Source organism: Apodemus sylvaticus, chromosome 9, assembly GCF_947179515.1.
Source record: "Apodemus sylvaticus chromosome 9, mApoSyl1.1, whole genome shotgun sequence".
In the NCBI taxonomy this organism is placed as follows: Eukaryota; Metazoa; Chordata; class Mammalia; order Rodentia; family Muridae; genus Apodemus; species Apodemus sylvaticus.
The window spans coordinates 113477176-113497646 of NC_067480.1; the positions used below are offsets into that span (position 1 = coordinate 113477176).

The window sequence follows — 20471 nt, forward strand, 5'->3', positions numbered from 1 at the left end:
AGATGGTGCTGGGTTCTCACCTCTTGCAGCTGCACATGGAAAGGGCTGTTATGTGTGTTCTCTTTTATGTGTGGTGTGTTTTTCTGTTTTAGGAAGGTGGTGAGATCTTGCCTATTGCCACAACTTAATTAATTTAGTGAGAGATGGAACAACCACTAAATTCCATATTATATCCTAGTTAGAATTAAAGTGTATTGGCTGTAATTAGTAACGGTGCTGCAAAAAGCCACCAACTGGCCTTTCTGTTCCCCCACAGGAGATCAGGGTCCTGCCAAGTGCTGTCACATGATTTGACATCTACCAGGTCTATCTACAAACATCTTAAAGTTAATCAAGAATTTTAGTTGGTTCTAAAATCCATTCATGAGTCAGTCTCTGTAATGCAAATGGACTTTTGTAAATCATGAATCAAGGACCATGCATACAGCAATAAAAAGAGAATATAGAATGCTCCTGTTTCCAAAGAAAAACTCTTCACTGAGATCAGCTTCCTGTTGCTGCAGGAGCAAATTCCCACAGTGCAAATGCCCCCAAACAGTGTCCCCCTACTTCACTTGTGGTTCTAAGTTCAGAGTCCTCACAAGTCCCACTAGGTGACATCACTTGGAGTCACCAAAAGCTACACTGCTGGAGGCTCTAGGAGAACTCTCTTTTCTAGTTCTGGAGACATCTCTTGGCTACAGCATAGCATCATTAATTCTCTCTCTAATTTTCTTCCCTCAGATTAGCAAGGATGTTTGTAGCTATCCAGAGCCTGCTGGACCATCCAGGATTATGTCCACAGAGCAGGGGGAGCAGTTAGTGACCGTGTTGGTCTTGTAATCCATAGATTACATGTCTTGTAATTTATACATGTCTTGTAATTTAATATTTACATGTCTTGTAATTGTAATTATTACATGTCTTGTAATTTATAGAATGCAGACACATGCTCGCCACATCTTGCAAAGCCTGTATTGAGTGAGTTTTTCTGACTGATCAGTTGCACTCTTCCACCACTCAAGTCATGATATGTTACATAAAAAAAACATTCTAGAGACCCTCTGTGAAGTTGTTACATAATCTGAATAATTCAGTTTTTGTTGAGAATTGGCATTGGGGTGAAACCTGTCCCCATTTGGCCTCAGTTTGCATCCTCCACCCACTTTTCTCTGTCTTACTCACAGACACACATTCTGGTATGGCTGTAGACACATGCACATAGATGCATTTTTTGCCAGTAAAACTGGTAGGCTTGCTTTGCCCTCCTGCTTGTCTGTGTGTATATTTTTAATTTTGTTTGTGAAATTCTATGTCTTCCTTCTCACATTTAGATTGACAGTCCTCCAATAGTTAATCTTTATTAAGACCTTTATTAATCATTAAAACAAACTAAATCAATGTTATTATTTTTTAATTATTTTTTCTTTCAGATTTTCATATATGTTCAGAATATAGTCACTCCCACCCCAGCAACCCTTTCCATCCTCCAGTCCTTTCTCATGTAACTTCCAGCTTTCTTCCTCCTTCTCCTCCTCCTCCTCTTCTTCCTTCTCTCCCCCTTCTTCCTTCTTCTCTTTTGTCCTCTTCTTCCTCCTCCTCTTCCTCCTCCTCTTCACCCATGGATTTCAGTTTGTGTTGCTTGACAAATATGGGAACCATAGTCCTGGTGAAGATCCTGGCTCTGTAGCTACACAAACCACTCTCCCTGATTCTCAGTCTCCTAAAAGATGCTTCCCAGAATGGTGTCTGTTCTCTGTGTTAAATGATGGCATCATGTGCCCATCCCATATCAGAATTTAGTTCTCTTACCAAGGCTTCTAAACATGTCCATTTATAGCCTCCTGCCCTGGAGAGTAAGTCTGCATACTAATGAGATAAGCTCCTTTGTTTCTCATGAATTAAATCTCTACTTAGTGTTTGTTTCTACATGATAAAGATCATCCTTTGATAAAGAACATTTTTCAAAGTTGATATTTTTGTTTTATAATCATCAGTGCTGAGCTCCCTGCTTGACATACATTGTACAAAATAGCAGAAGGGTATGTAGGGCCATGTCTGAAATTGCTTGAGATTCTGTTGGGATTACGAAGTCTGAGTTTTTAACACTTCTATGAAGCTCATATTTGTACTAATTTGGAACTTCGTGGAGAGAGAACCAACTGCAGGAAACTGTTAAGGCTTCTGCCCCATAATTAATCCATTCTATTACTTTAAAAGCAGAAGATTTTGTATAGACAGGAGGATCCAAGTCTAGTCTGGAATCTGAGCTGAGGTGTTTGGGTTTGTATAGTATGTTGCACATACAGTTTCCTGCAGGGAGCTGTGAGTCATTGGGGGTGAGGACTTACTTGATTCTGAATTACTCTTTGGTTACACATTCATAAATCTTTTATTGTTGCCAGATGGGTCATGACCTTCATACTTTATGCAGTCTCTCTTATGTTTCCAACTGATAGTTTTAAAACTTGGGTCCTAGATAGAAGATTTTTGCTTTGGTTCTTGTTGTGTTCACAGATTTGAACCGAGTGGGAGCACCAGAGAAGATAAGAGGGGTCCTGGGACCTGGCCCTTTCCTGGAGGTTCTGATATGATTGGCAGAGGACGTGCTCCCAAGTAGTGCCAACACCCATAAAGGAAGAAAGGATTTGTTTGACCTTGTAGTTCAGAAGAAGGTGGTTCACCATGGCAGGGAAGGAAGGGCACTGGAAGCAACTTGGTTTGTGGCCAGACCAGGAAGGAAGAAGGGGAATACTGGGGTTTAGCTACCTTACTCCTTTTTTTCTCTGTATTTAGTCCAGGATGCTAGCCCATAGAGTGGTGCTACCCATATTTAAGATAAATTGTTCCTCAACTAAACCTCTCTGGAAGCACCCACATAAATATACCCACTACATTCTTGTGTCTCATTAATGCCCTGAGGGTTTTTTTATTCCAGTCAGGTTGACAATTTAAACACCACAAGACACCCAAACACAGCACTTGAACTGTAACATTTTACCCCTGGTCCCCAGAGGGTTGTGGCCACCTCTTAATGCAAATTGCATTCATTATAACTTTGAAAGATTTCTTACTCTTTATCTCAAGAGTGTTAGAAGTCCAAAGTCTTTTCCAAGACCTGAGGGAAATCTTAGGGCATAACAAGGAAAGATCCCACTAAAACAAGACTGATTCCTAGCCAGAAAAACACCAAGTCTTGCACCTCCATATCCTGCATCTGGGGTATCTGGTTCCTCTGCCCCGAGTCTGGCTACCTGCAGTGCATGTGGCTTTTTCTTGGCCAGATGCACTTGGTGCCTGCTGCATCCCTTAGCTGCACACTGTGGCCTCTCCAACACCCTGCTCTGTGGCTTAGCAGGAAGCTGTGTTTTTGTAAGCCTTATGCTTTCAGCATGCACTAAAATAAATGCATCCAAGTCCTCTCATAACTACTGTTGATGCAGAAGGAAATTCAGTAGAGAGCTTTGGTTGGCTGGATATCAACTGATTTAAATGATGATCTGATCCTATTTAAATTCATTTTGGAAATTATATAATTCGGCAGCAGGCATGGAATTTAAATGGAATCCCCTCTGAACCTCATTTTTATTACTACTTTTGTTCCTCTCCCTGACTTTAAAAGAGATGCCTACCTCGTTGCTTTTTGGGTCTAATCTGGTAGAGAAATCAGGTGTCTGAGCTACAAGCTGTGGCCTTCTGACGGCAGTTCGCTATTCGTCTCTGGCTTTGAGAAGACCTTTGTGTCAATTCTACCTTCGTGGATATTATGCGCATTATGTGTACAATCTACAAGCATATTCTTTTTCCCAAATGATTTTTATCTAATGTGGTAACTCATAAGTGAGAAGACATGTATTATTCTTTATTTGTGTGCCCAAATACAGTAGAACATGTCATATTCGTGCCTCCATGGGCCAGATGCATGGGTTTCCTGTGACTCTGAACTCATGAAGTAAGATCATAAGAACTCTTGTCATCACTCCTTTTATAACTGAGGGGCATATCCGGTCAGTAGAGGGGCTGGATATGATCTTTGTACTTCAAGAACACTTGTGCATTTTGTACCTGAGAAGGGTACAGTTGCTGAAATAGGTGAACCTGTGTGTTTTGTGTTCTTTCCTATCTAGTACGTCCCAGATTGACTTCATCAGATTTGTGCCATTTGTTTTAAAAAGCTGTATTTTGGAGTAGTGTTATTATGTATTTTGGTCTACACAACACGTCTTGATATATATTTGCAATTACACGTGCTCACCATCTCTCTGCATTGCGTGCTTCTCCCCCTCCTCTCTGTCCACTGGTCCTGTGTCTCCATAGATCTTTGCCTTTCTTAGCATGTCATATAATGAAATTGCTATTCAAGAGCTAGTTAGGAGACAGCAAGGCAGACTGGTCCTACAACAGAATTCTACAATCAGAAAGACAGAGTTCAGCTCCCCATGTGAGGATAAGCGGGAGTTCACAGCCAGAGGAGAGGAGGACCAAGCTGTGGAGGATCCTGGGTGAGCCCACCTAACAGGGTTCTCGCTGGAGGAGGCCAGGTGGCCAGCCATCACATGCAGCATGGTGGGAGTCCTGGAGCCTGGTCAGGTGTCAGGGGCGGATGATTCTTGCTAACACTGAGTGACCCAGTGTGACCCAGTGATGGGCACAAAAGCTACAGAGAACAGGGCTGCAGGATGTCAGTAAAGGTTGCTCCCAGGAGACCCCCATGTCCAAATCCACATGCCTAGCCTTTGTAGCCTTGCTGTCTGCCTTCAATTATAGGAAGCATCTTCATTTCCTCCTACTCTGTCCCTAACACTTAAATATTCCACTGTCAGGTAGACAGTTGGTTTATCAGTTCACCTACTGAAGAATATCTTTATTTCCCAGTTTGGGGAATTATGAATGATGTGGTAAATATCTAAGTATTGCTTTGTTTTCAACAATAATTTTATATTTACAGGAAAGCTGTAGTTATTTGTGCAGAAAATTAGCCCTTAGCTAATTTCTCCAGTGTTGTCATATTACATTGAATTGTCAGAACTAATTGACAGGGCACATTGCTGTTGCCTAGGCTTTGTTTACATTTCAACAGTGTCGTCACAAATTTCCTTTGTATAGTTTACGGTCCAACTCAGGATACCACGCTGCATTAGTAGTACACTAATTGAATTTGAGCTTATGGGAGTAGTTTGGGTATGTTATATTTATTAAATATCTTCAAAATCCTCAGCATATGCTGAGAATAGTAATGTAAACTTGTCAGCTATAAGGGGATGGTGTCACTTGTCAAAAGATCACACTAGTTATGAGATTGTTATTTTGAATGTTTCCCCCCCCCCCAAGTTTACATCTAGCTTCCGTAAAATGTGCAGTGTGTTTAGTGCACTGAGAGGGGCTGCAGGCTTTGATTACAAGATGTTGTTTCTCAGCAGCATTAGAGCTTACAGGTAGGTCATTTTAAGGGCAAGTGTTTCAAGCGGCTGGAAGGAAACTGGTGGCAATAGGAGCTGTCATTGACAATTTTTCAAATCTGTCAGAGGAGAGGTGTTCAGGTAGCTAATGAGCATCTTCAAATGTTTTGCTGGCAGAAGGACTCCATGAAAGATGACAGAAGAAGTCATTGTCATAGCCAAGTGGGACTATACTGCCCAGCAGGACCAGGAGCTCGACATCAGGAAGAATGAGCGGTTGTGGCTGCTGGATGACTCCAAGACTTGGTGGCGGGTGAGAAATGCAGCCAACAGGACAGGCTATGTGCCTTCCAACTACGTGGAGCGTAAGAACAGCCTGAAGAAGGGCTCCCTGGTGAAGAATCTCAAGGACACGCTAGGTGAGTGTCCATACCTGACCTGAAACAGCAGGTCACCCCACAGGAACAGCCAGGGGGTAGCACTGCTGCTTCAGCTTCTGTGTGTGTGTGTGTGTGTGTGTGTGTAGTAGGGGTGTAGTGTGTGTGGTGGGGTGTAGTGTGTGAACATGGTGGGGGGGGGTGGTAGGTGTGTAATATGTGTGCGTATGGTAGGTGCGTGTGTGTGTGTGTGTGTGTGTGTGTGTGCGCGCACGCATGCTGTGTATGTATATGTATATGGTGTGTGTGTGTGTAGTGTGTATTTTGGGGCCAGGGGTTGATATTGATAGCCTCCTACTTGGGTTTTACATTGAGATCGAGATAAAGACTCTCCTTTTCTGGATAAGTTATACAGTTTGGGATCTGGGGTAAATCAACTCTTCTGTGTGCTAGAGACCCCTACACAGTTGTCTGTCTCCTTGTGTCCAAATTGTAGAGGACCCTGACTTAGAATTATGACAAGCTCGGTAGCCTTTCCTGTCAGTGTACCAGCCTTTTATCTTACAAACTCCCATGCACTGACCTCCGTGTACACAGAAGCAGAAAGCACTTTTCCCTTCCTCTTAGGTGATAGGATATTTTATTCCACAATTTCAGACAGTAAATGTATACTTGGGGTGATTAGCAACATGACATCAGAAGCCTCTCAAATGGACACCTCCATCAGCTCTGTTTGGTTATCTCGTTCTTCACAGATGCGCCTCTTTCCTTTCTCAGTTATATTAGTTCATTTCCTGTCACTGTAACAAACTGCTTGAGGTTTGGTTACTTCAATTGAGGTTTGGTTACTTTATAAAGATTAAGGCTTAATTTGGTTTACACTCATGGTCCAAAGTTAAGTGGCTGTATGCATATTTGCCTTCTTGGCTGATTTTCAATGTGGTGTAAGTACCATATGGCAAGAGCCTAGGGGAGATAGAGAATTTCGAGTATTGTATGTGTGTGTTTTCTGATACTGTTCCCTCTATAAACACCAGTATTTATGCAACTTCTATCACCCAAAGGCCCCACCTCTAACCACTGTGCTAGGAACCAATTTTTTTTTCTTGTTCCTGCCTCTGTGGGGATTAAATTCATCACAAGGTAAGGAAATACATTCAACTACATTAATCCATAGCACCTGGTCAGACAGGAGATAATTGCTACCACAGTGATGGGCAACCATACCTGAGTGTGTGCATATTGTGCTCACCAACATGGTTACTACTTCAGATTATCTAGGAATATAATTGGGAGGGCTCTGTGGAAGGACAACTGAACTGAGCTGATAATTTACAATTGTTGCCTCCTTAGGTAAGTATAAAGTTGTATATAGGATGCCAGCTTGCCACTTGGGGTCTGTCATGGAAGTGAGCCAGTATCATCACCTGGGCTAAGTGTATGTCGGCTTTTTTGTGTGTTACTGGGAGAGGATTCCTTTCATTGGAGGGGGCAGGGTGAGGGAAATAGTGAAAACTGAAAAGAAAATCACACTGAATGTGGTGGGTGTTGCAGGGTACCCATCTTCTTCCTTGTAGAATCCATAAAGGTCAGTGCTCACTCTTCCGTGGGTGAAGCCTTCAGTCATTGGGAGGTATTTTGTGATATGTTTGGATTTTTCTCAGGATATCTGTGGCTAATGTAGACTCTGGGACTGCTGAAAAAATTCCATTTGTTATTAGCATTCTAAGTCTTTTTCCACTGAACTCTCTCTCCCGTGTGTTCTTTATCTTTGCTTGAGACAGTCACTGGAAAGAAATGCTTCTGTCCTATTCTTAGGACTCTTAGTTAAGCATGGTAAATAAGGAAGTGTGTTGAGTAGGTTGGTGCTTTTGTTGTCTAGAGAGGGTTGACTGATTTTCTAACCTCCTCTCTGCATACCCTCTGGAGTAATGCTGAACATTGTTGACATACTTTGCCTTAAAAAAAAAATCTTCAGAATTCTGTAAATCACAAAATGCACAGGACTTGGAGGTGGAAAAGTAAGCCCCCAAGGTCATAAAGAGCTCCTCAATGGCTGCCTGGTGACTTTCTTAGAAGTAAAGGTAATGTCTCAGGTTGGAACTCCAGGCCTGATCTTTGCCGAGTATATTCAGATTTCCCTGAATAATCAGTTACAACCCTAAGTTACAGAGCAAACCAGCTTGTCTTCACCCTGGTGCTGTGCCTGCTCCCCTGTCACTGACAGACTGCCATCGAGCCCTGCTGGAATGCTTAGACTGCTAGAAAAGGCCAGTTCCATTTTTGGAGAATACAGATTGTTAGAAAGTGCTTCCTTAAATAGAATCAAAATTTTACATTTCTCAAACTTCTTCCCCTTGGCTCTGACTCTGCCCTCCAGGGCTGTGCCAAGCAGAACAAATCTCTTCAGCGAGTGACAGCTCTTCTGTGAACTTCTGTCTCAATTTCAACACATAGTTCTTTGCATTAAGTATGAACGATTGCAAAAAATACAGATAAGCTATGTTTTAGATATCTATATTTATTAATAGGACTTGACTTTCATAGCCAGGGGGCCATTGGGATTCAGGGAGCAGTAGCCTGATTAATTTTTTTTCTACATTTTATATATGCATGGACATAAAAAATGGGGACGATGTGTCACGACATGTATGTGTGGGTCAGAAGACAAGCCACGGGCATCTGTTCTTTCTTTCTACCATGTAATTCCCAGGGATTGAACTCATCAGGTCTTCAGATCTGATGACAAGCACCCTTATCCATTAAGTACTTCACTGTCTTGGTTTCCATTTTTAGGACTTTGTTATTGGTGTCTGTTCATTTGCTTTTATTAGCTGTCATGGTCACCTTTGCTATTGGACAAAGAGAGACCTTGTTATCTGAGTGCAGGCTTCCTATTGAGGCAGTACCAAGAAGAATGGGAGGCATCTCCACCACAAATTCTATGTGCATTAACTTCTGTCTCTACAGCCTGTCTTCCCCCAGTTTGTAAGCTGCAGAAAATTGAGAGTTCTTTCTGTAATTCCTCCTGTCTCCTGGCCATCTCTTTTGTTTAAATTTTTATTAGATATATTCTTTATTTATATTTCAGATGATTTCCCCTTTACTGGTTTCCCACTCCCCGAAAGTCCCATAAGCCCTCTTCCCTCCCCCTGCTCCCCAATCAACCCCCTCCCACTTCCCTGTCCCGGTATTCCCCTACACTGAAGAACTGAGTCTTTCTAGGACCAGGGGCCTCTCCTTCCATTTTCTTGGGCATCAGTTGATATGTGAATTGTGTCTTGGGTATTGCAAGCTCCTGGGCTAATATACACTTAACAGTGAGTGTATACCATGTATGTTCCTTTGTGGTTGGGTTACCTCACATAGGATGATATTTTCCAGTTCCACCCATTTGCCGAAGAATTTCATGAATTCAATATTCCATAGTGTAAATATACCACATTTTCTGTATCCATTCCTCCACTGAAGGATATCTGGGTTCATTCAAGATTCTGATTATGATAAATAGGGCTGTTGTGGACATAGTTGAGCATGTGTTATTACATGCTGGAGAATCCTCTGGGTATATGCCCAGGAGTGGTATAACGGGGTCCTCCTGTAGTATCATGCGCAGTTTTCTGGGGAACTGCCAGACTGATTTCCAGAGTGGTTTTTACCAGCTTGTAGTCCCACCAGCAGTGGAGGAGTGTTCCTATTTCTCCACATCCTTGCCAGCACCTCCTGTCTCCTGAGATTTTGATCTTAGCCATTCTGACTGGTATGAGGTGAAATCTCAGGGTTGTTTTGATTTGCATTTCCCTGATGACTAAAGATGTTGAACATTTCTTTAGGTGCTTCTCAGCCATTTGGTATTCCTCAGTTGAGAATTCTTTGTTTAGCTCTGTACCTCATTTTTTAATAGGATTATTTGGCTCTCTGGAGTCTAACTTCTTGAGTTCTTTGTATATATTAGATATTAGCCCTCTATTGGATATAGGGTTGGTAAAGATCTTTTCCCAATTTGTTGGTTGCCGTTTTGTCCTTTTGACAGTGTCCTTTGCCTTACAGAAACTTTGTAATTTTTTGAGGTCCCATTTGTCAATTCTTGATCTTAGAGCATAAGCTGTTGGTATTCTGTTCAGGAAATTTTCCTCTGTGCCCATGTGCTCAAGGGACTTCCCCAGTTTCTTTTCTAATAGTTTCAGTGTGTCTGGTTTTATGTGGAGGTCCTTGATCCACTTGGAGTTGAGCTTAGTACAAGGAGATAAGACTGGATCGATTTGCATACCTCTGCATGCTGACCTCCAGTTGAATCAGCACCATTTGTTGAAAAGGCTATCTTTTTTCACTGGATGTTTTCAGCTCCTTTGTTGAAGATCAGGTGACCATAGGTGTGTGGGTTCATTTCCTGGTCTTCAATCCTATTCCATTGATCTACTTGCCTGTCACTGTACCAATACCATGCAGTTTTTAACACTATTGCTCTGTATTACTGCTTGAAGTCTGGGTTCTTGATTCCTCCAGAAATTCTTTTACTGTTGAGAATAGTTTTAGCTCTCCTGGGTTTTTTGTTATTCCATATGAATTGAGAATTGCTCTTTCTAACTCTATGAAGAATTGAACTGGAATTTTGATGGGGATTCCATTGAATCTGTATATTACTTTTGGCAAGATGGCCATTTTTACTATATTAATCCTCCCAATCACAAGTATGGAAGATTTTTCCATCTTCTGAGGTCTTCTTCAATTTCTTTCTTCAGAGACCTGAAGTTCCTGTCATATAGATCTTTCACTTGTTTGGTTAGAGTCACACTAAGATACTTTATATTGGTTGTGGCTATTGTGAAGGGTATCATTTCCTTAATTTCTTTCTCAGCCTGTTTATTCTTTGAGTATAGGAAGGCTACTGATTTGCTTGATTTAATTTTATATCTGGCCACTTTTCTAAAGTTGTTTATCAGCTGTAGGAGTTCTCTGGTGGAATCTTTTGGGTCGATTTAGTATACTATCATATCACCTGAAAATAGTGATAAGTTGACGTCTTCCTTTTCAATTTGTATCCCTTTCACCTCATTTTTTGTCTAATTGCTCTAGCTAGAACTTCAAGTAATATATTGAATAGATATGGAGAGAGAGGGCAGCCTTGTCTAGTCCTTGATTTTAGTGGGATTGCTTCAAGTTTCTCTCCATTTAGTTTGATGTTGGCTACTGGTTTGCTGTATATTACTTTTACTATGTTTAGGTATGGGCCTTGAATTCCTGTATGTCCAAGACCTTTAACATGAAAGGATGCTGAATTTTGTCAAATGCTTTTTCAGCATCTAATGATATGACCATATGGTTTTTTTCTTTGAGTTTATGTAGTGGATTACATTGATGAATTTCCGTATATTGAACCATCCCTGCATTCCTGGAATGAAGCCCATTTTATCATGGTGAATGATCGTTTTGATGTAATCTTGGACTCAGTTGGCAAGAATTTTTTTTTTAATTTTTTTTTTTTTACATTTTTTTATTCGATATAATTTATTTACATTTCAAATGATTTCCCTTTTCTAGCCCCCCCCACTCCCCGAAAGTCCCGTAAGCCCCCTTCTCTTCCCCTGTCCTCCCACCCACCCCTTCCCACTTCCCCGTTCTGGTTTTGCCGAATACTGTTTCACTGAGTCTTTCCAGAACCAGGGGCCACTCCTCCTTTCTTCTTGTACCTCATTTGATGTGTGGATTATGTTTTGGGTATTCCAGTTTTCTAGGTTAATATCCACTTATTAGTGAGTGCATACCATGATTCACCTTTTGAGTCTGGGTTACCTCACTTAGTATGATGTTCTCTAGCTCCATCCATTTGCCTAAGAATTTCATGAATTCATTGTTTCTAATGGCTGAATAGTACTCCATTGTGTAGATATACCACATTTTTTGCATCCACTCTTCTGTTGAGGGATACCGGGGTTCTTTCAGCATCTGGCAATTATAAATAGGGCTGCTATGAACATAGTAGAACATGTATCCTTATTACATGGTGGGGAGTCTTCTGGGTATACGCCCAGGAGTGGTATAGCAGGATCTTCTGGAAGTGAGGTGCCCAGTTTTCGGAGGAACCGCCAGACTGATTTCCAGAGTGGTTGTACCAATTTGTAACCCCACCAGCAGTGGAGGAGTGTTCCTCTTTCTCCACACCCTCTCCAACACCTGCTGTCTCCTGAATTTTTAATCTTAGCCATTCTGACTGGTGTAAGATGAAATCTTAGGGTTGTTTTGATTTGCATTTCCCTAATGACTAATGAAGTTGAGCATTTTTTAAGATGCTTCTCCGCCATCCGAAGTTCTTCAGGTGAGAATTCTTTGTTTAACTCTGTACCCCATTTTTTAATAGGGTTGTTTGGTTTTCTGGAGTCTAACTTCTTGAGTTCTTTATATATATTGGATATTAGCCCTCTATCTGATGTAGGATTGGTGAAGATCTTTTCCCAATTTGTTGGTTGCCGATTTGTCCTCTTGATGGTGTCCTTTGCCTTACAGAAACTTTGTAATTTTATGAGGTCCCATTTGTCAATTCTTGCTCTTAGAGCATATGCTATTGGTGTTCTGTTCAGAAACTTTCTCCCTGTACCGATGTCCTCAAGGGTCTTCCCCAGTTTCTTTTCTATTAGCTTCAGAGTGTCTGGCTTTATGTGGAGGTCCTTGATCCATTTGGATTTGAGCTTAGTACAAGGAGACAAGGATGGATCAATTCGCATTCTTCTGCATGCTGACCTCCAGTTGAACCAGCACCATTTGTTGAAAAGGCTATCTTTTTTCCATTGGATGTTTTCAGCCTCTTTGTCGAGGATCAAGTGGCCATAGGTGTGTGGGTTCATTTCTGGATCTTCAATCCTGTTCCATTGATCCTCCTGCCTGTCACTGTACCAATACCATGCAGTTTTTAACACTATTGCTCTGTAGTATTGCTTGAGGTCAAGGATACTGATTCCCCCAGATTTTCTTTTGTTGCTGAGAATAGTTTTAGCTATCCTGGGTTTTTTGTTGTTCCAGATGAATTTGATAATTGCTCTTTCTAACTCTGTGAAGAATTGAGTTAGGATTTTGATGGGTATTGCATTGAATCTGTATAGTGCTTTAGGCAAAATGAGTTGGCAAGAATTTTATTGAGTATTTTTGCATCGATATTCGTAAGGGAAATTGGTCTAAAGTTCTCTTTCTTTGTTGGATCTTCGTATGGTTTTGGTATTAGAGAAATTGTGGCTTCATAAACGAGTTGGGTAGTGTTCATTCTGTTTCTATTTTATGGAATAGTTTGAAGTTTATCTATCTTGTTGATTTTTCTCAAGGAACCAGCTCCTGGTTTTGTTGATTCTTTGTATAGTTTCTTTGTATGGTTTTGTTTCTACTTGTTTAATTTCAGCCCTTAGTTTGATGATTTCCTGCCTTCTACTCCTCTTGGGTGTATTACCTTCTTTCTGATCTAAAGCTTTCAGGTGTGCTGTGAACCTGCTAGTGTATGCTCTCTCCAGCTTCTTTTTAGAGGCACTCAGAGCTATGAGTTTTCCTCTTATCACTGCTTGCATTGTGTCCCATAAATTTGGGTGTGTTGTGCCTTCATTTTCATTAAATTCTAAAAAGTCCTTGATTTCTTTCCTTATTTCTTTCTTGACCAAGGTATCGTTGAGTAGAACATTGTTCAGCTTCTGTGTGTATGTGGGCTTTCTGTTGGTTTTGTTGCTATTGAAGACCATCTTTACTCCATAGTGATCTGATAGGAGGCATAGGATTAGTTCAACCTTCTTATATGTGTTGAGGTCTGTTTTGTGACCAAGTATATAGTCAGTTTTGGAGAATGTACCATGAGGTGCTGAGAAAAAGTTATATTCTTTTGATATAGGATGAAATGTTCTGTAGATAGCTATTAAATCCATTTGGTACAAAACTTCTGTTAGTTTCACTGTGTCTCTATTTAATTTGTGTTTACATGATCTATCCATTGAGGAGAGTGGGGTGTTGAAATCACCAACAGTTATTGTGTGTGGTGCTATGTGTGCTTTAAGCTTTATTAAAGTTTCTTTTACGAATGAGGGTACCCTTTTATTTGGAGCATAGATGTTCAGAATTGAGAGTTCTTCTTGATAGATTTTTCCTTTGCTGAATATAAAGTGTCCTTCTGGTGTCTTTTTTGATGACTTTTGGTTGATATCTATGGGGTATTAGAATGGCTACTCCAGCTTGTTTCCTGGAAACTCTTTTCCAGCCTTTTATTCTGGGGTAGTGTTTGTCTTTGACACTGAGAAGCATTTCCTGTTTGCAGCAAAATGTTGGGTCCTATTTACGAATCCAGTCTGTTATATGTCTTTTTATTGAGAAATTATTAAGAGATATTAAGGAATAGTGATTGTTTCTTCCTGCTATTTTTTATGTAATTTTTGTGTTTGTGTGGTTATCATCTTTTGAGTTTGTTGAAAGAAGATTAATTTCTTGCTTTTTCTAGTGTTTAGTTTCTCTCCTTTTCTTGGTGTTTTCTATTCATTATCCTTTGATGGGCTCGATTTGTGGAAAGATACTGTGTAAATTTGTTTTTGTCATAGAATCCCTTGGTTTTTCCATCTATGGTAATTGAGAGATTTGCTGGGTATAGTAGTCTGGGCTGGCATTTGTGTTCCCTTTGGGTCTGTATGACATCTACCCAGGCTCTTCTGGCTTTCATAGTCTCTGGTGAGAAGTCTGGTATAATTCTGATAGGCCTACCTTTATACGTTACTTGACCTTTTCCCCTTACTACTTTTAATATTCTTTCTTTGTTTAGTACATTTGGTGTTTTAATTATTATGTGATGGGAGGAATTAGTTTTCTAGTCAAATCTATTTGGAGTTCTGTAGGCTTCTTGTATGATCATGGGCATCTCTTTCTTCAGGTTAGGGAAGTTTTCTTCTATAATTTTGTTGACGTTTACTGGCCCTTTAAGTTGGAAATCTTCACTCTCTTCTATACTGTAATCCTTAGGTTTGGTCTTCTCATTTTGTCCTGGATTTCCTGGATGTTTTGGATCAGGAGCTTTTTGCAATCTGCATTTTCTTTGACTGTTGTATCAATGTTTTCTATGGTATCTTCTGCATCTGAGATTCTCTCTTCTATCTCTTGTATTCTGTTGTTGATGCTTGGATCCAGGACTCCTGACTTCTTTCCTAGGTTTTCTATGTCCTGTGTTGTTTCCCTTTGTGATTTCTTTATTGTTTCTACCTCCATTTTTAGATCCTGGATGGTTTTGTTCACTTCCTTCACCTGTTTTGTTGTGTTTTCCTTTAGTTCTTTAAGGGTTTCTCTCTGTTTACTTGTGTTCTCCTGTATTTCTTTAAGGGAGTTATTTATGTCCTTCTTGAAGCCTTCCATAAGTATCATGAGCTGTGATTTTAAATCCAAATCTTGCTTTTCTAGCATGTTGGGCTATCCAGGACTTTTTGTTGTGGAAGAATTGGTTTTGGATGGTGCCATATTGCCTTGATTTCTGTTAGTAACATTCTTACCTTTGCCTTTTGCCATCTGGTTATTTTGGGTGTTAGTTGGTCCTACTGTCTCTGGCTGGTTCTTGTCCTTCCTGTGTGCCTGCAAATCTATCTCAGCACCCCTGGGTTACTGGCTTTCCCCTGGCACATATTGGTGTTGGGCTGCTCAGCTCCTGGGTGTAGGTGGATCCCTGACAGATCTTACACTTGATATTCTCTGCATTCCTGGCTGCACAGCCTGCTCAGTTGCAGGAGTGAAGATTGTGGCCTCACCTCTAATTGCAGGATTCCCTGCAGAACAGATGTCCCCTAGCAGACTAGGTGCACCAATGGCTGTGTTGGTGCTGCCTAGCTCCTGGATGCAGATGGAGCCCTGGTGGGCCTTGTCCCAAGCGATCTTATACTCCAGGTGATCACCTGTCTACTCAATCACAGGAGCAAAGATGGCAGCAGCCTCACCTCTAATAGAGGGACTCCCTCTATCCAAGGGACTCCCTGCAGGGCAGATGTCCCCTGGCAGGGTAGGTGTGCTGCCAGCTCCTGTGTGCAGGTGGAGCCCTGGTGGGCCATGTCCCAAGCAATCTTATACTCCGGTGATCTCTGCGTACCTGGCTGCACCTGGCTGCTCAGTCACAGGAGCAAAGATGGCGGCGTCCCAGGTATCTCTTTTAATATGAACTCCAGAGACTAAAGGTAAGCATTTGGGTTTTTCTATGCCTGTCCTTGGTCTAAATAATGATAGGGAGACTTTTTTTTCTTTTTTTTTTTCTTTTTTTTTTTTTTTACAATGGTTTTGGTCTTAATCTTACTCAACTATCTTTTAACTCATATTAACCCATTTATCCTATTCAGTGTCTGCCATGTTGCTGATATCCTTTTCAGTTTCATACTTCCAACTTCTTCTGTGTCTTGGTGAGGAATTTTCTTGTGCCTGACCCTCTCTCCCAGAGTTCCTTCTCAGTCAATGTCCTATTTTCTAGATTGACTTTTGCTATAAGTCATAGGCTTTTTAATTTAACCAATCAGAAAATGCCTTAGGCAAGCAAGGAAGAACAGAGATACTTCTTGACACAATACTTATAAACATTATCCCTATAATTGTTTATGGCTTCCTGTTTTGTTACAGACTCTGGTGTGTCCTCAGAATTATGCGTTTTAGATTGGAAAGCATCTCTGCTGTGTGGAGGTATCAAGCAATATTGACTTACATTGCCTACCCCTTCTTGTAACTGAATGTTGCCATTCATGTGGACTTTATACTACTGTGGGAATCCACCTGAATCTGAGGGCCATGGTAGAACTTCCATAGTTCATTCCTAGTTTGAAGTAAATTGCACAGGAGTCATCCACAGAGCCACAGTGCTAGGAACTAGAGATTCTGTCTGTGAGGGGAGGAGACAGTGGCTTTGTGTGCCTTGCCTCTGCTGAACTCCATTGGAAACTTATATCTTGTCACACACAGTGTTTTCTGAGAGCTGCTTGAAGGCAACAGTATATTTGACAAAAAACATCTCTTGAAAGTATTAACATTCCTTTCTTTTAATGATTTGTAGTTGAGTAAAACAATCTTATCTTACATTTTCTTTCTTGAGGGCAAAACATTTACCTACTGGATCACCTTTCATGTTCTGATCCTGATCATGAACAGTCAAGAAAATGTTCCCATGCAGAATAGGGATTGTTAAGAGCTAGTTCTGCAGGCAGTGTTCTAACATAGCTCTGAGCTCAGCAGTGAGACAGCCCAGGCTACTTCTGGCCTTGACATGGCAACTTGACTTGTTTAACTATGTAGGCTATGTTAGCCTTATGCTAAATCGTTTTTGAGATGGAGACACTTCTCTCTGGAAGATAATTTTCAAAGATTTTTCCCACAAGTTCCTCAAACACAACTTTTGTTACCATTCTGATTCTAGCTAGAACCCACCACAGCCCCAAAGAAGTTGAGCCTTGCCTGGGTGACTATGAACAGTAGACAAATTGAGCAGAAGAAACATTGTGACCCCTGACAGGATAAGAGGAAAATGGGGGCAGGGGTAGTGAAGAAAGGCGGAAGTCAAAAGGTAGATACACCGTGGTCCAGACCAGGGTGGTACATGTTTTCTTTGCTTTCAGCAGGTTCCCTCCTGGGAGCCCTCAGGTCCTAGGATGCTTCACTGTCAGGGGATCCAGCCTGGTATGGGGGCCCTCTAGCAGACAAGGACAAGAGCTGTGTGCATAGAAAAGTAAGTTTTACAGTGAGTTCATAGCAAATCAGGAATTCAATGCCTCTCTTGGGGAGAGAAGTTATACTTATCAGTGATTTTCATGTGTCTGTCAGGTTTGGTTTTAAAGTTTGAGGGAACTAGTAAATGAATTTCTTTATGTAAAAATTAAATGTAGTTTAACAGTGGATATTCTTACAAATAACCCCACCAAGACAGAAAGAACTTAACTTGTAAGCTGGTCTGGTCTTGGCCTTACCATATATCCCAAATGGCCTGGAATGCTCAGCCGCCCAGGAGTCGTACTTACTCAGCTTTCTAAGTCCTGGGATTATGGATATGACTCACCACATATGACATCTCAACATTTGTAACATGAGGACCACACAGTCTTTCAGGGTACCATATACAGTCTTCAATGTTTGGAGAAGGGCAAACTATGTGTACCTGATTCTCATACCTCTCTTTGGGGTTGATTGGTCCCCTGTGAGAACTGTGGGCCAGATCACAGAGCCAGGCAATTTCTTTCCTGTTAGTACCATCAGATTTTGCTTGTCTTCAAGCATACCTGTTTCCCACAAAGGATACTTACAAGTCCCTTAGCCATTTAACTTTTGTCTTCAATCAGTCTGCCAGTAAACTGGTAATAAGTAGTAGTGGGCAGGAGCCAGGTGTCTGTCACAGAGTGCCAGGACCACTAGCTGCCTATAGCACTTATCTGATAAATGAACATGGAACAGCTTGCAAATGTCTCCACACTCTACCCATGCCAAATCAGCTTACCCCACATACAGTTTTCCTGTCAACAGTAAAGATGCCAGAATTCTGCCTAGAAAGGATTTGGGAGCTTCATAAAGCAGGAAGGGGCTTTTGAGCCAGTGGGCATGCTAATACTTAGAAAGACATCGGTTGTTAAGTTAAGCAAATTATGTGTAGTCAGTTGGAAACATCTGTTATATAGAAGCAGGTCACACCATTCCTGCCCTGAGAATGGCCCTGTGACCTCCCTAAGAACACCAGGAGAACCCAGAGTGTGCTTCGGCTCTGTCCTGCTTTGCCTGCACAGAGTTGGCCATCTGGATTGATTGGCAAGCCTCTCTATGCAGTAGATTAGAAGCCATCTCCAAGTCAGCATTTATGGAACGTTGGAGAACAGTTTAGAAACAAGAAATTTCTCATTCTACACATGAGAACTAGGGCCTAATGATCACAAATCGAATGAGAGACCAGGCTAGGTGATGATGATAACAACCGTAAACTTCCCCAGCTTGATAGACACCTTTGTTTGTATTACTGGAGTAATAGAATGCGGTCTTAGCCGTGGGTCCTGGAAACAGGGTTCCTGTCACTTGAAGTAGTAGTAGTGGGCAGGAGCCAGGTGTTTGTATGAAGATACAGAGCCACTTAGGGAGTTCTCTACCCCTCCCCCCCATGGTTGTGAGGACACTTATTAAGTTCTCATTTAGGCATCAGAACAATAACTGCTATTGTGATTGTAAACATTCTCCCATGACTTGGGGCCTGGCTGTAACTGAGTTTGAGAGAACCTGGGAGGTGAATTCAGCAGCCTGGCTCTCGTGGAGTTCAAGTTTGAGTGTGATGACCCTTGTGCATCCCTTCTAAGCCTCTGCATTTCCTACAAGTAACTGTAAAATAAAAACAGGGGGTTGGGGGAGAGGACAGCTAAAAAGCAGTTTATAGTAAGGATGGCAGCATAAACTAGATGCTTTCAGTAAGGATGACATCATGGGATATGTTCAGAAAAGACAGGGTGCCTGGTCAGATGCTACTCATTTGTCTGGGTTTGACCTCAGCTGTTAGAGGTTCACCCAATTGGTGTAACTAATGGTGGTCCTCATGTAAGCCAAAGTGTTGCTTTGCCTGGTCTAATAGATATTAGGGCTGACTTGTGCAGCTTGGCTATCATCTCTACAGTGAGTAGAGGAAGACTCTAGAGCAGTGGTTCTCAACCTTCCTAATAATCCAGCCCTTGAAGAAAGTTTCTTGTGTGTGGTGACTCCGAACCATAACATTATTTTCATTGCTACTTCATAACAGTAATTTTTCTACTGTTATGAATCATAATATAAATATCTGCATCCTTAGTGCCCACATAAAAAAGCAGGTGAGCATAGGCGCCCACTTGTAATCCCACATCTAGGAGATAGAGAGTGGAGCATGCTGGCTAGCTAGACTAGTGGAACTGATAAACTGTGGGTTTAGTGAAAGACCCTGCCACTAAGCATAGTGGAGAGTGATGGAGGAAAGCAGTCTCTTACTTCTATACATGTGCAAAAGGTAATTTTACAAAAAAAATAGAAAGGAATACCTCTGGTCTGGGTTAAGTCTTGGGGTGGAGCTTTAGTACAGACGAGAGTCTGGCCGTAGGGAACCTGAGGAACAGCAGGTCCTGGGGTCTAGACACATGGAAGGACAAATAAGCTGAGGACTGGGCTGAGTCAGACCAGGTCTGGCCGGCCTCACTGTACCCTGCAGCCTGTACAAAGCCCCGTGACAGAAGGCTTAGGGGATTCCCACGTTGCCGATAGAGACGAGTGGATGGTAGATATCCTGACCCAGTCTGCAGGCTGGGACTGCAGAGGACCATGTCTGTTTTTAGAGGCTGGAAACAGGCTCTTCACGTGGGTAACTTTCCAAGCCCTGAACTCAATAGTGAACATGGAAAAAAGAAAAGGTGCTTTCCAAACCTTGCAGCTCAGTATGTAACACAGAAGCATCAGCCATTGATAACTGGGGGATTCTGAACCTGAAGGACCAGCAGAATGACAAAGAGAAATGGAAAAATGGGAAAACAAACAAACAAACAACAACAACAAAGCCAAAACAGCTTGGAGAGAAGGCCTGTGTGGCTTGAGGACAGAGCAGGGGGTTTGGTGGAAATGACAGGCGGGACATGCTTGCCCGACTGTTAAGTATGGGGAGCTCACAGTTTACATTTTTGTTGCTGCTAGAATAAAGTACCTCAGACTGGTTGCTTTGTAAAGAAAAGAAAATGTATTAGCTGGGTGTGGCGACTTG

At 41.6% G+C, this 20471-nt stretch overlaps 1 protein-coding gene across 3 annotated transcripts in view; it reads left to right on the plus strand.

The window, feature by feature from the left end:
- The window catches only part of Nck2 (NCK adaptor protein 2), a 146385-nt gene that overhangs the window by 83662 nt on the left and 42252 nt on the right, over positions 1–20471 (plus strand). For all 3 annotated transcript variants that reach the window (XM_052193282.1, XM_052193281.1, XM_052193279.1), the window contains one exon: positions 5556–5797. In XM_052193282.1, coding sequence (XP_052049242.1) covers positions 5572–5797 — 226 coding nt within the window. In that variant the 5' untranslated portion in view covers positions 5556–5571. The remainder of the gene's footprint in view (positions 1–5555; positions 5798–20471) is intronic.